Consider the following 15,026-nt stretch of genomic DNA (forward strand, 5'->3'; position numbering starts at 1 on the left):
ATGAGTATCTGGAGGAAGCCTAGAAAAACCGGGAATTCCCAACAAAAAACAAAACCCACACAAAACATACGGCACGTGCAAGTACGTACTCTTCCTCTTTCTTGTCGAGCAAAACAAGCTCTCTTGTTCTTTATTTTTGCTTGATTAAGAAATAACTTTTAAGTTTGAATATCACGATCTTGAATCCAGAGGAAGCAAGGAACCCTTTGGCATCATCCTGAACATCGTGTACTGTGCTATTTTTTGGTAAGTCAAATGTTTTTTTAAGACTCTTCGAACTCGAAAAAATGCAGAGTCGGATTCGTGTGCCTGTACGTGACTGTGCGACTATGGACCGGCGTCGGGCGTGGTTATGCGTGGTTAACCCTGGCCATGGCCCTGCCCGGTCGCGGACCTGGCTGACTTGGACTCCGACTTGGAGGGCCAAGGGTTGAGTAATTTGAGTTAGCTTTTTATTTTTAAGATTAAGAAGGCAAAGCCCCCTTCTCTAAATCAAACTAGTAATGTTGAGTACACTATTCATTTGAAAAGAAACTGATCAGAAATGATTGGGACAGCTGGACAGGTACACCGTACAGGTTGATTGAAATTAATAATATAAGAAATTGACTCATTGAATTAACGTTACCCTTTGCCTACTGGAACCAGTATTAAAGCTAGGGATTAGCAATATGAGAATTCAGAAGTCAATGGGTGAAGAAGTGCTAAACTGAAGACTGGCTACAATACTTTAGTCTATACAAAGTGTAATTAGTTCTAGATTGAGAAGCACTGCAATGAGAAATGACGAACAAATTTGGCATGGAAATACATTTGGTCCAAATTGCCTTTCGAGTTTCGATCCAGTTCTAATTCAGTTTCTGGATCTATCTCTGAGGGTCTGTTTGCCATGAAACAAGTTCCAAAGTTGAAACTTTTATCATCTAGATTTACATCTTCATAGATTTACATGTAATAATTGATTGTCTATCTAGTAGACCTACTAGACTGGAATGTTCCTGGCTATCTTACAATGTATATTCGTTATGCTTTCTTGTCATTTCAAAATTTAGTTTTTGTAGGTCATAGTAACTTTAGATCATTGTTATTGTGCAGTAATTTGGAGTTCCATGTTTTTTGTTTGTACGTGTAAACTGTGAGGAAGGTAAGTTTAAAAGTTAAACCCAAATTAAAGTGAATTCAGTGAAGTAATGGAAGTGTAAACTAATAAATAATAACCTCTTGCCAATCTATCACTTCATGTACCAATCATTCAAACCACTGCCAAACTCGCAAATCCTCTCTCCTAAGTCTCCAACTTAAAATCAAAACCGAGCCCTAAATTATTACCCCTCACCCAGTTCAAATTCAGTGCAGCTCTGCATGTGTTTTATTGTACATGTAGCATGCTATCCATTAACCCTATTTAGCCCGGGCTATTTTGAAACTGGGGGGGGGGGGGGGGGCTTCTAAGGCCCCCCCCCCCCTATGATCTCGGCCGTGAAACTTCCGATCGCTGCGAAAATGTGCATACATGTCAAGTGAAGTGTATAGAATACTATGGTAATTTCAATTTTTTGAAAAATTCACTCATTTGCATATTTATGGTAATTTATGCAAATAAGGTCATCAAATTCACATTTTTGCCCATAAATCAGACATTATTCATATTTAAGCTTTCTTTCTCACTACATATATTTGTTAGACCATTTGGAATAATAATACAACGCAAAAATTGAAAAATCAGGGTTATTCCTTATGTTATCTATTGTTTTGATAATTTCTTATGTATTTCTTTGTTTTTTAACTTATGTATTTTATTGTTTTTGTTGTTTTATTTCATTTCCAACTATAATTCAACTATTTTGACCCCAAAATAAACACCTTAACTATAAACAAGACAAAGACCCCGTTCTCACTCACTTCGTTGGAGCGCTCTGGAGCGCTCTAACTAAGACCCGCTCCTCAGGAGCGGTTCTTAGGTGAGTGAGAACGCTCAAAGTGGTCCAGGAAGCGGACTTCTGGACCGCTCCAGAAGTCCACCTTCCGAGGTGGTCTTGAGGAGCGGGTCTTATTAAGAGCGCTCCAGAGCGCTCTAACGTGCAATGTGAACGGAAAGCGTACTTTGAACGGAAGTGAGCTAGTGACCTTCGGTGCGAAACATGTAGTACGGTACATACGGTTTGTATTCCGCGCGCGAAAAAATTGACCCGCCTACCTGAGCTGCCATAGCAACAAGACCACTTTGACTCGTGGAGCGGTTTGAGCCATAAAAACTGCTCGGAGTGTGAACGCTCGCAAACCGTTCCTCAAGACCCGTTCCTCTGGAGCGGTCTAAGTAAGACCACTTTCAAAGTGAGTGAGAACGGGGTCTAAATAACCAATGTTTTATCTCTTTATTTGAAAAATGAGATTTCCATATGTTTTGTACCAAATCACAAAAATGAGCGATTTTCGGGCTGACATGCAAAGACAAAAGGACACGTGACTTTGTAATGGTAGGTCCGAATTTCGAAAAATTTCTTTCAAAAGATGCGCAAGACTCGCAAGAAAAAAAGTCATAAAATTTCAGTGCAGGATTTTCTTGTGTTTAAAAATTATTGCGAAAAATGTCGAGGGGGGGGCTTCTAAAGCCCCCCCCCCCCCCCCCCCCCCCGGGCTAAATAGGGTTAAGTTAATTTTAAAAAATGGAAAGAAAAATGGAGAAAGAAAATCAAAAGTTACTCTCTTCAATTTTGACAGGAAATCCAGTTAATTAAACTGTGTTTTCTCCTCCAATCCTCAGAGTCGATCGCTAAGTTAGGACCGCATCTTGCAGGATGACTAACGGCGACGACAACAAGCCTTCTATCACAACGGAAGATGAATATCAACCCTTCCCGGATCCCCTCATGGGAACTGGCCAAGATGTCACCCCTAATGGCGATGGAGGAGTCCTGAAGGCTATAAGGAAAGAGGGTGACACCACTGAGGAAGATCGCCCATTTAAGGGGGATAAGGTTTTTGTTCATTATGTTGGCAGCCTAACAGACGGGGTCTTGTTTGACTCCAGTCGGTCGAGGAATGAGAAGTTTTCTTTCACACTGGGAAAAGGTTTGTGACATGAAGAATTGAATTTTTATCATCTTGATTTAAATCTATACAGATATATATAATATAGTGAAGAGGTATCATGGTCTTACCGTCTATTGGATTCGTTGCTGGAATGTGAATCACATGGTTCAAGTTTCAAAACCAGCAAGTAGATTTAGAATCTCCACATGGGCAGATAAATGTCCCTGTAAAAAAATTGTAAAACCTACCAAGAGTCTTCTTGAATATAACTGCTCCAGAGGTTCCTCTTAAGACAAGGCTCCACACTTACTTTTTTGGAAGGTGATCCGAATTGAACTTTTCAGAGTCTGTATGCACGAGCACTGTCTTATAATTTGAATTGTTGGGGGTCCAGACTAAGAGTGCCCGTGTGCTCCGAGACACCTGTTAGTATCGAGCCCTGAGTAAGATATTTTGTGGTTTATGCTTATGAATTTTTCTACATAGATATTCCATTTTAAAAATTTGTATCTATTCAATATTTTGATATTATATATATATTTTGTATTTTTGAAGGTGAGGTCATCAAAGCTTGGGACATGGGTGTCGCTACCATGCGGCGAGGAGAGATCGCTGTAATCACATGCAAGCCAGAATATGCTTACGGCAAATCAAGTAAGTGGGGCTGAAACATACACCAAACTTTATTTGTGGATCGATGTATTAGGGAATCCTTCTTCAAGAAGATAATCTGCCTCCTTCAATACTGAAGATTCTTGCAGATGCCGTATATAATCGGCCTGATTGGGGCGTGCAGGTGGACCACTACACCAGCCGGTTTCTACCTACTCTTATACGAATAGTGCAATGGGTTAGAATTGAATTGCTTCCTAAAAATTACAAGTCTGTGTAATAGGTCCAAGATGAACTTGTATAAAAAAATACTATGCAGCCAAAAAAGAGAGCTAATAAGCTACTTTTGTACCTGTCAGAAAATATTGAATACACTCTAACTTGTTGGCAGGATTCTTTTTCTTTTCTTATTTGCTCCCAAAATTGAGGTAAATAATTTTGTTGAAAGACTGGTACTTAAGTGAACAATGTTCTGACATCAATAACTCAATTTTCATTGAAAGTGGATTTAGCTCCTTTTGGAATTGAGCTCTTCAAGTATGCTACTCCCCTTCAAAACCCACTGTGGCTTATCTCAAGTACACTAGAGAAAAGTGTGCCCCCATGGTCTTCTTGAATGCCCCTTTCAAATTTTTGACCCCAAAGCCATCTGAAAAAAAATCACATACCGTATTTGCCGGCGTAAAGGCCACAGTATTTTTGGAAGAGATAATATCAAAAAGTCGGGGTGCGGCCTATGCGGCGAAAGAGTAAAAAAAAAAAAAAAAAAAAAGTCAAAACCAGCACGAATTTGCACATATGGGACTAGATCTACGAACGGTACAATAACTATACATTTCCACACATCTTACCGACAATTTTATCTTGCATTGTTGACATGAAGACGAAAATAAACTTCCAAAAACAACATCTGCCGATAGATCTTGATCTAAGTTCGTGCCAATGCATTGCAAAAGTAAAAGAAGGGCCCATTTAACGGAGCTGCCGCGAAGCATCCAGCACGCGAAGTCGCTATTTTGAATCCATTTCAATACACAAGAGAGAGGCGCAATGTATACATCACAGAAAACTCCTTATGCTAGCATCAGTGCGGCATGGCCGAGCGGTCTTAGGCGGTGATTTTAGTCACATCAACATTTGTACGCAAGAGATCAAATCCCGACTTCGACAATTTTTTTTTAAATGTCAAAATCGGGGGTGCGGCCTATACGGCGCTGCGGCCTTATCGCCGGCAAATACGGTATGCCTTTTTTTTAATGGTGTTTGTCCTTTTTTAGGGGGAATTGTATCCCATATCCCCCTTTAAAATCCTGTACATATGCTGGTATAATGAGAGTGTTGATCTGTCACCAGAATCCATATTCTTTTGTTCTCCTTTCTACTAGGTAAAGCAAAGATTCCTGCCAATTCTACCCTGGTCTTTGAAGTGGAACTCTTTGATTGGAAAGGCGAGGATCTTTCAGAGGATAACGATGAAGGAATCGTACGACGAATTGTGACGGAAGGACAGGAATATGATACTCCTAATGATGAAGCTAAAGTTGAAGGTAAGAAGTTAATAAGATTGTTTTAAATATAGAAATGTTTTGCCATTAAGGGGAATGATTTGTGTAATTAAAACTATTTCAGTTCTTTTCATTTCCTAATGATGAAGCTGGAAGGTAAAAAGGGAATAAGATTGTCTTGAATAAAGAAATCTTTTGCCATCAAAGAGGGAATGTTTTGAGTAGTTGAAACTATTTTAGTGCAAAAAGAAATACAAAAATACAAGACTGTTTCAATTTTGTGTAGCTCTAACATTGTTTTGTGAAATATTTAGAAATATATACCTGTAGTCACTTCCTGCAGAATCTTGAAAAGAAATCTTTTATACTGAAATTACAGACTGTATATCATTTATTGCAAGATTATATGTGAGTGACAAATAACTTTTAGAAAAATATTTTCATGTTATATACATGTAGTTTGAGAAATTGAATTTCTAAATGATTCAAGTGCATTTATCACGTTACAGGCCTCATCTTTTGATGTCATATTAGATCTATTTTATTCAGGATACTACTTGTTTCCAAAGTAAACGTTTTTGGTCCTCACAGTCCTATAAAGTGCATTTAGGTTTTAAAAAAAAGAAGTAAATTAAAGTGTCATGACATAAAATGTCTTCAAATTTAGCCCTGTTGTAAAGTGCTTAACCCTATTTAGCCCGGGGGGGGGGGGCTTGAGAAGCCCCCCCCTCGACATTTTTCGCGATAATTTTTTAACGCAAGAAAATCTTGCACTGAAATTTTGTGACTTTTTTCTTTCGAGTCTTGCGCAACTTTTGAAAGAAATTTTTCGAAAATCGGACCTACCATTACAAAGTCACGTGTCCTTTTGTCTTCGCATGTCAGCCCGAAAATCGCTCATTTTTGTGATTTGTGTACAAAACATATGGAAATCTCATTTTTCAAATAAAGAGGTAAAACATTGGTTATTTGGTCTTGTTTAGATTTTAGGTGTTTATTTTGGGGTCAAAATAGTTGAATTATAGTTGGAAATGAAATAAAACAACAAAAACAATAAAATACATAAGTTAAAAAAACAAAGAAATACATAAGAAATTATCAAAACAATAGATAACATAAGGAATAACCCTGGTTTTTCAAATTTTTGTGTTGTATTATTATTCCAAATGGTCTAACAAATATATGTAGTGAGAAAGAATGCTTAAATATGAATAATGTCTGATTTATGGGCAAAAATGTGAATTTAATGACCTTATTTGCATAAATTACCATAAATATACAAATGGGTGAATTTTTCAAAAAAATTGAAATTACCATAGTATTCTATACACTTCACTTGACATGTATGCAAATTTTCGCGGCGATCGGGCGTTTTACGGCCGAGATCACAGGGGGGGGGGCCTGAGAAGCCCCCCCTGGGCTATGCAGTTTCAAAATAGCCCGGGCTAAATAGGGTTAAGGCTAGTTCAGAACTTCAGATATGGCACAAAAAGCCGGCACTGTTTTTTCTTTTACATGAACTGAATAGCAAATGTTCAAAACAAAGGACTTGCACATATTCGCTAAGCTCTGTGTTATAAGATACACAATACCCTTCAAGTCATCATTAAAAAAAGAATGCGTCAGTTGCATCATGTCTGAAGGAGCCTTTATCTTCTTTACTTGTGAGAAAGATTGTATTAAAAGGATCCAGTAACTTTGTCTCGGATCCTGAAATAAAATCCTGGATTCAGCTCATGCTGCAATGATGATTATAAACCTTTAGGTCAGTCAGGAACCCTGTGACTTTTACAAGTCGATCACCTGTCTGATTATCAAGATATTTATGATTGGAAATCGAAACCAAATTTTGCGTTCGCCAAACGGTTTTCATAACACTACAGTCTATTGGCGAAAACGAGTATGGTAAAACGGGTCACTCAAAGATCTTTTACTTTTTTGAGGCACTTCTTGATCATTTTGAAGTGCAATTTTTTTTGTTGGTTTCAATATTACACCATATCACAGGCACTGATTACACGTAGGGCCGTGCATCTAAGATTTAACATTGTTAAATTCTGTATTTATTAATATTTCATTTTCTAGCACACATCATTGGCCGTTACGATGGAAAGGAGTTTGAAAACAGAGATGTGGAATACACAGTAACAGAAGGTATGTCATCTATCGTTATTCCATTATCTCTTTTAAAGCAGGACCGCACTACTTGTAACTATATAGCCAACAATACCTAACCCGTTGGTCCCCCATGGTCCCCTTTTTCTTATGTGAATGGACAGCTGATTTAATGAGATAACCACCTGCCAGTGACCAAACAGGGAGGTCTAATCCCTCCTGGCCAAACTAGTTCAGATAGGCTTTATTAAATCATTTAGAGAAAGAATTAAAATATTTTTTTAAAGAGAAGGACAAAAAAAACACAAGCTATTCAGCAGGCTGCCCTAGCCCCAGGGATTATTTTGATGTCTTTTGGGTGACATATTGCAGTCCTTTTACAGGGCATTATCATCATCATATGGAGGTCAGTAACTTAAACCTTAAAGAGACCTTTGATTAGTTGAGACTTTGCGCTCTGTATGGGATGCAAGGGACGGGGTAAAAAAACTGATAGAACCTTGGGGGGGGGGGGGGGGGGAGGGGGGGGAGGGGGGGGGGAGGGGGGGGGGGTGGACTATTATTACCCCAGCATTGCCAGATACCCATATTATACACTTGGCTCTAGAGGGATAAATTTAGCTGAAACACGTTGTCCAAGGATGTTAGCACCTAGCACCAGACAAGGCTCGAATCCAAGAACTTTCATATGAGAGTCAAGACCCGACATCAGGATTTTAAAGATTGACGTTAAATTGGACTTAACTATGGCAGGCCGTTCATGCCACTGTTTGCTCTCAAAATTTACTTGCATTGGTCTCTCTCAATGGACGTACAAATCATGATCACAAATCTAGAAAATTAACATTTTTTGATAATTCACTTTTGAAGGAAAAAATATTATCTAAAGATCACAATGGTGAGAGCAAACAGTGGCATGAACAGCATGCTATAGTTAAGTTCAGCTTAAAGTCAATCTTAGTCTTTGTGAAACAATCCCCTGTATACCACAATGCTCACAGATTTTTGCTTTAATATTCAAACTTTCTCATGCAAATTTTATTGATCAGGTAGCGACGCAGGGATCGTTGAGGGGCTGGAGATCGCCATCAAGAGGATGAAGAAAGGAGAGGTGGCAAGGTTAAAGGTCAAATCAAAGTATGCTTACGGGTCACAAGGCAAAGCTGAGTACAACATTCCAGGAAATGCGGATGTCACGTACGAAGTCTTGCTCAAGAATTTTGAAAAGGTAATATTTCTGGTCCTGCTTTATTGGATTCTATTGTTTTTTGTGCACTGATATAGATAAGGTAATTTCATTGTGTCTGAAGGAGTATGTTTTCATGGTGTACCACTGTACTATCCAGGAGTACATGTGTTTCCATTATGTAAAACATGTTGTGTTGTTCACACAATGTATTTTACAGTCCTGATAATTACCCAATTTAAATCAGTTTCCTGATTTATTTATTTTTTTCCCGTTTTTTTCTTCTTTTGCCCCCGATTTATTTTTTATTTTGTTTTCTTCCCGATTTTACCCCGATTTTCCTGAATTTTCCAGATTTGTTCCTAATTTTCTTACTCAAAAGGGGGGGGGGGGGGGAATTTTTCGTTGTTGATTTTTTTTCTTCCCCCAGAATCCTTTTTTTTTTACTCTAGGGCGGGGGGAGTTGAGGAACAAAAAATGATCTATTTTTTTTAGTGCTCACTATCACCCCTGATTTTAAAAATTCAGTTTAAGCATAACCACTGATACAATGTAAGACTCAGGCCCGTCTTATAAAGAGTTGCAATTGATCCAAATCAATCACAAGTCCTCCAATCAATTGCAAGTATAATCTCCTATCTCTGTAGAGGTGTTGTGGTCGAGTGGATACGTTGATGGACTGTCGATCTTAAGGTCCGCGGTTCAAGTCCCGCCGCGGCACTAATGTCCTTTGGCAAGACATTGATCTACATTTGCCACACTCAACCCAGGTGATGTAAATGGGTACCTGGCAGGAATCAATTCCTTGAAATACTAGAGCGCCGTAGTGGTTGCATAGCTAAAGCCAGGCTAGTAATCAGTGCCGCGCCAGGATCGTCACAACGTGACGGACATGTGCGCTATATAAGAAGCCACCATTATTATTATTATTATTATTATAACATAGTTGACATTAATATTAATTGCAAATAAGTTAATTAATCTCAACTCAACAGGGCCCTGGTCACTTGAAACCATATGGCAGTGAAAGGGCCAAGTTTGTTTATGTCCCACAGTGTAGTAGATCATGTCCTTTGGCAAGACACCAATCTGCATTTGCCTCTCTCCACCAAGGTGGAGTAATTAGGTACCTGGTAGGTAGGAATTCCTTGAATGCTTTAGTGTCTTATTATGGCAGCTCAGCTACAGCCTGGGAAATAATATGATACCTTGTATTAAGCGCAGTATAGTATATTCATATAGTAATTGCGCCATTTAAAGCCTGCTGCACTAATTTGGCAAGGAGGGATTAGACCCCATGCATGGTCACTGACAGGTGGGTATCTCATCAAATCAGCTCTCAATTAACATAAGAAAAAGGGGACCATGGGAGACCAACGGGCACCGCTAAGGCATCGTTTGCTATATAGAGGGAGCAAGTAGCTACAATTGAGTAGTTAATTAAGTAGTGCAGGGGGCTTTAAATGGAACTATTATTTTTACAATATACTTTGTACTTAGTGAAAATAAATATGCTGTAATGTCACTAATCAGTCGAATCAAATGAAATCACCACCAACTCAAATTTGATTTGTTTGTTACTCTGTAACTACAGGCCAAGGAGCCATGGGAGATGGACATCGCTGAAAAGCTTGAGCAGTCAGAGGTCGTCAAAGCAAAAGGAACAAATTACTTCAAGGTAAGACAGTGAAAGCTTCTTGTTCAGACAGTTCTGCCTAAACAGGGGTTAATACCCACACAATACTGGACCTAATAGACCTGGGGGGGGGGGGGGGTGTTTCACAAAGACTAAGATCAACATTAAGTTGGAATTAACTATAGCAGGCAATATATGCATCTGGTTGCTCTCTCCATTGGTTGCTTGATTATGACCTTTAGATAATATTTTTTCCTTCAATAATGAATTATCGAAAAATTCTGTAGATTTGTGACCATGATTTGTACGTCTCTTGAGAGACCAATGCCAGTAAATGGTGAGAGCAAACAATAGTTAAGTCCATCATAAAGTCGATCTTAGTCTTTGTGAAACACTCCCCTGTACCAGTACCTAGCACTATCTTAAATAAAAAACTTACAATACAGCTGGATATAATCTTTCATAACATGTAATCTTTCCCATCTTGTTCCATACCAGCAAGGGAGATACCAAGATGCCATCAAGCAATGGAAGAAAATCATCACTTACCTGGACAAGGAGACCATTACGGAGGAGGAGCAGAAGAAGAAGTCCGACGCGATGCAGCTAGCAGCCAACCTGAACGTTGCCATGGCAGCGATCAAGGCCGAGGAGTTTCTTGAGGCTGTCAGTCATTGTGATAAGGTTAGTCCCATGTATTGATTTTCGTGGTGTATTTTTCAATGATGAGCCGCACGCTTTATCCGCTCAAGTAATGAAGAGAAGGACTCAAGTTTGGAGGCTACTTTTCATTTTAGGCTGTAATGGTTCATGTTATGTTCTCGCACCTGTCCGTTTGGGGCTTTATCAGGCACAGAATTGATCAGTTTGTTTGATAGGCTTTTGTGTATAAACATGTATCAATCATACCGGTATATGATTATTTACATATACATAAGGAACCTACCATTAATCATATCTATCTCAATGTTAATACAATCCATAACATGCATGATCACTTGCTTTGTGCTGAAATAAAACTTATTGTACTGGTAACAATAATAATATGTCGTTCTTGTATAGTGATATCAAATTATGATAAAACCTCTCTAAGCGCTTTCAAAGGACTGTAGATATTATTATCTCGGCTTTAGCTGTCTGGTACACTAGCTATGACAAAATTATTAAATGTTACATTTCAGCGAATAGGAGACAGGCTTACAAATACCCCATTTTATTTCTTGGCAGGCCATCGAGTTTGATGCAGTCAGCGTGAAAGGGTACTTCCGTCGTGGGCAGGCCTACTTTCATCTTTAGCTTCTGTCTGGGACACTAGCTATGACAAAATTATTAAATGTTACATTTCAGCGAATAGGAGACAGGCTTACAAATACCCCATTTTATTTCTTGGCAGGCCATCGAGTTTGATGCAGTCAGCGTGAAAGGGTACTTCCGTCGTGGGCAGGCCTACTATCATCTAACCGAGTACGAGAAGGGCAAGGTAGACTTCCTCAAAGTCCTGGAGATAGAACCCGAGAACAAGGCGGCCAAGAACCAGCTGACACTTAGCAACCAGAAGCTCAAACAGCATCTTGAGAAGGAGAAGAAGATCTATGGAAACATGTTTGAACGGTTCGCTGACCAGGATAGGAGAGTAAGTAGTTACAAAATGGTTAAGGCTCGCTCAGATATGGCGCGGGAAACTGCCGCTAGAAACCCACTGTTTTTGTATACTTTGAAATGAATGATTAATGCACACACCAAAGGGACTTTCACATATTAATGATGTCATTAAATCTGTCACCATCAACATCATCATTATCAATGTTATTGTCACCATCATCTTCATCAACATCAGCATCACCATTAACATCACCATCATCATCAACATCACCGTCATCGCCATCATCATCATCATTTATCACCATCATCATCATTGTAATTGTCACCATCATCATCATTATCAACATCACCACCATCATCATCAACAACATTACCATCACCATCAACATCATCATCATCATCAACATCACCACCATCATCATCAACAACATTACCATCACCATCAACATCATCATCATCATCATCATCATCACCACCATCATCATCAACAACATTACCATCACCATCAACATCATCATCATCATCAACATCACCACCATCATCATCAACAACATTACCATCACCATCAGCATCACCATCAACATCACCATCATCATCAACATCACCGTCATCGCCATCATCATCATCATTTATCACCATCATCATCATTGTAATTGTCACCATCATAATCATCATCAACATCACCACCATCATCACCAACAACATTACCATCACCATCAACATCATCATCATCATCATTTAACATCCATCATTTATCACTATCATTACCATCATTGAAATCATTGTATAAATTGTCACCATCATCATCTTCATCAACATCATAATCATTATCATCAACATCACCATCATCATCAACAGCACAACCATCATCATTATCATCATCTAAAATCCATTTATCCATGCTGTGGGAGTGGACGTTTCATTTCATTAATGGCCCTTCTCCACACCCTCCAATCTGTAGCATACACTTGGATCAGGCCAGACCCACTCATACTTCCATCTATCATCATTTTGTTATAATACTGAGGGGTACATTAATTATATGACAAGGGGGAGTGTTTCACAAAGATCCTAAGTTAAACTCTAAGTTGGACTTAAAAATTATGGAGAGCCAAAAGCGAAAATTCAAGTATTTAGACTTTCTATAAATTCCACATCAAGAACATGATATCTCCTTGATTATAATAGAAAATATGAATGATTTGAATCAACGATTTTATGCCTTTTAAGATAACTTGTACAAAATATTTTGATAGATGCTAACGGCTTCCCATAATCGTAGAGTCCAACTTAAAGGTGAGTTCAACTTAGGATCTTTGTGAAACACCCCCAAGCATATATTTAACTTCTTTATCTTTTATTTCTTTTGTTCTCCTCCTTAGGAAAAGCTTGCTAGGGAAAGGGCAAGGGGAGACTTAGAGGTGGGCGTGTTCAGTGATGGAGAAAAGAAGACGACTGGATCAGAGGAGGAGAATGAAGGCTCCAAAGAAGGTGGAGAACAGATAGAGGAGGAAGCAAAGGAGAGTTTACCAGCAGAGGCCGAAGTGAAGGAAGAATCAAAGGAACCTAAGGAGAGTTTACCAGCAGAGGCCGGAGTGAAGGAAGAATCGAAGGAACCTAAGGAGAGTTTACCAGCAGAGGATTGAGGGAAGGAAGAATCAATGAAAGCATGATACATGTGTGTGACAGGGTTAGGGAGACTGGTACAAAGAACTCTTCTCTTTTGCTTATTCCCAATATGTTTTTGCAGGAATGAAACTCAAGACATGATCAAACGGGTATTTTTGATAGGGAGACTCATAGCTATTTGAGAGAAATAGTTACCTCACTGGAAGTTGCTTCTCATTGGTCAGGCAGTTTATGAAGCTCCAAAATAGTTCCCTCCCATAGAGATTGTACATGGGAGAGGACTACATGTTTTTGGAGCTCCATGAATTAACCGATGACCCATCTTGCGTACATGTACATGTAGATGTGCTCGTCACCAACTATCTCTCTCAATAGAGTAGTGAAGTAAGACGTCATCAAAAATCTATTTTTAGAATTTCTCAATTTTTCTTCATTTTCTGAAAGAGCATCAAAAATAATGTCCGATGTCGAAAACCAATTGAATATATTAAGTATTGGCTGAGATATGACCATCTGGATAAATATATGTCCTATGGGAACTCAGTATTATAGTGCTCTGGTAACATATTCAATTGGTTTTCGACATTCGGACATTATTTTTGATGTTCTTTTGGAAAATGAAGAAAAAATTGAGAAATTCTAAATATAGATTGTTATGATGTCACAGCTTCGGTACTCTATATGCTATGGGAAGACTGATTGATACTCGCACACCTGCACTGAATTTTGCGCAACCAAATTGTCTCCAAAATATAGTCACAGTTGTATGTTCATATTGTTTTGTGACAGGAAGACTGGTTAGTGAACCTTACTCATGTACTTGTGCTCAGTATGGCATTGCAGAAAAGAACTTCAAGATTTGATCAGAGTGGTATATTCTTTCTTGGTAGGGAGACTGGTTACATAACACTTGTAATGTAGTCATTCTGAATATGGGATGGCAGAAATGAAGTGAAAGATGGGATCGGAATGGTACATTAGGTAGTTTTATTTGTTAGATAGATATGAAGAGTTGATAGCTTCTAGCAAACCTATCAAAAGGGAAATTCTAAAATTGAGCTTAGGATACGACAGTCATTCTATTACTTAATTTTTCCTACGAGTATCATTAATTAAGTTGAATCATAAATGAAGTGTTCCTGAATAAATATAAAGCCCATTACACATTTCAACCAGACTAGGATCCCATTTTGGAAGAATTTGCAATAGCAATCAACATCCTGATAATCGAGGTTTCTAAAATAACAATTCCAGGGGACAGCAAGCTTTTTTAAAGGAGGAAAATTCACATAGGTTCTGAATCGTAGCAACGCTATTTTAGTTGTGCGGTCATGTCTGATTTGAAGCAGATTTGGCTTTGACACCGACTAGAAGGCTTGAATAGGCTAATATTTCAATTGATCAGGAAGATGATATATGTTTAAATTTCCATTTTAAATGCAGCTGCAATTTCTTTGAAAATTGGATCGTGTAGTTTGCGTGTAATTAATGAGTAATTGTACTATTTCATGTATAATGTTGTCCCAATATTGTCAAATTTGTCAGTTTCCCACTTAGGAAAATTCAAGCAAAATTGCTGTTCTTTGGTTTGTAGGTTTTTATGGTAATGACAGTACGATGGGGCAAGACCGTAGCGTATTGAGAGACATAGTTGTGACATGGGTACATAAGTGTACGCAAGCACAGCCAGAGGTTCAGTCATGGAGCT

The 15,026-nt window shown here is 38.6% G+C and overlaps 1 protein-coding gene across 2 annotated transcripts; it reads left to right on the forward strand.

Moving 5' to 3' along the window:
* The first annotated feature begins 56 nt into the window (after positions 1-56).
* LOC575816 (peptidyl-prolyl cis-trans isomerase FKBP4) lies at positions 57-13,653 on the forward strand. 2 transcript variants are annotated; one of them, XM_030989624.1, is made up of 11 exons: positions 57-246; positions 2,765-3,072; positions 3,589-3,687; positions 5,031-5,192; positions 7,236-7,304; positions 8,315-8,493; positions 10,046-10,129; positions 10,586-10,771; positions 11,315-11,365; positions 11,532-11,720; positions 13,072-13,653. In XM_030989624.1, the coding sequence occupies exons 2-11, from the start codon at positions 2,799-2,801 to the stop codon at positions 13,333-13,335; spliced, it is 1,557 nt and encodes a 518-aa protein (XP_030845484.1). In that variant the 5' UTR covers positions 57-246; positions 2,765-2,798; the 3' UTR covers positions 13,336-13,653. The 2 variants fall into 2 exon arrangements, with proteins under 2 accessions (XP_030845484.1, XP_030845482.1); XM_030989622.1 differs by lacking the exon at positions 11,315-11,365 and having other exon boundaries at positions 58-246; positions 11,481-11,720.
* The last annotated feature ends 1,373 nt before the right edge of the window (positions 13,654-15,026 follow it).

The sequence above is a fragment of the Strongylocentrotus purpuratus genome, unplaced genomic scaffold (assembly GCF_000002235.5).
Source record: "Strongylocentrotus purpuratus isolate Spur 01 unplaced genomic scaffold, Spur_5.0 spur5_scaffold_18, whole genome shotgun sequence".
Taxonomy (NCBI): Eukaryota; Metazoa; Echinodermata; class Echinoidea; order Camarodonta; family Strongylocentrotidae; genus Strongylocentrotus; species Strongylocentrotus purpuratus.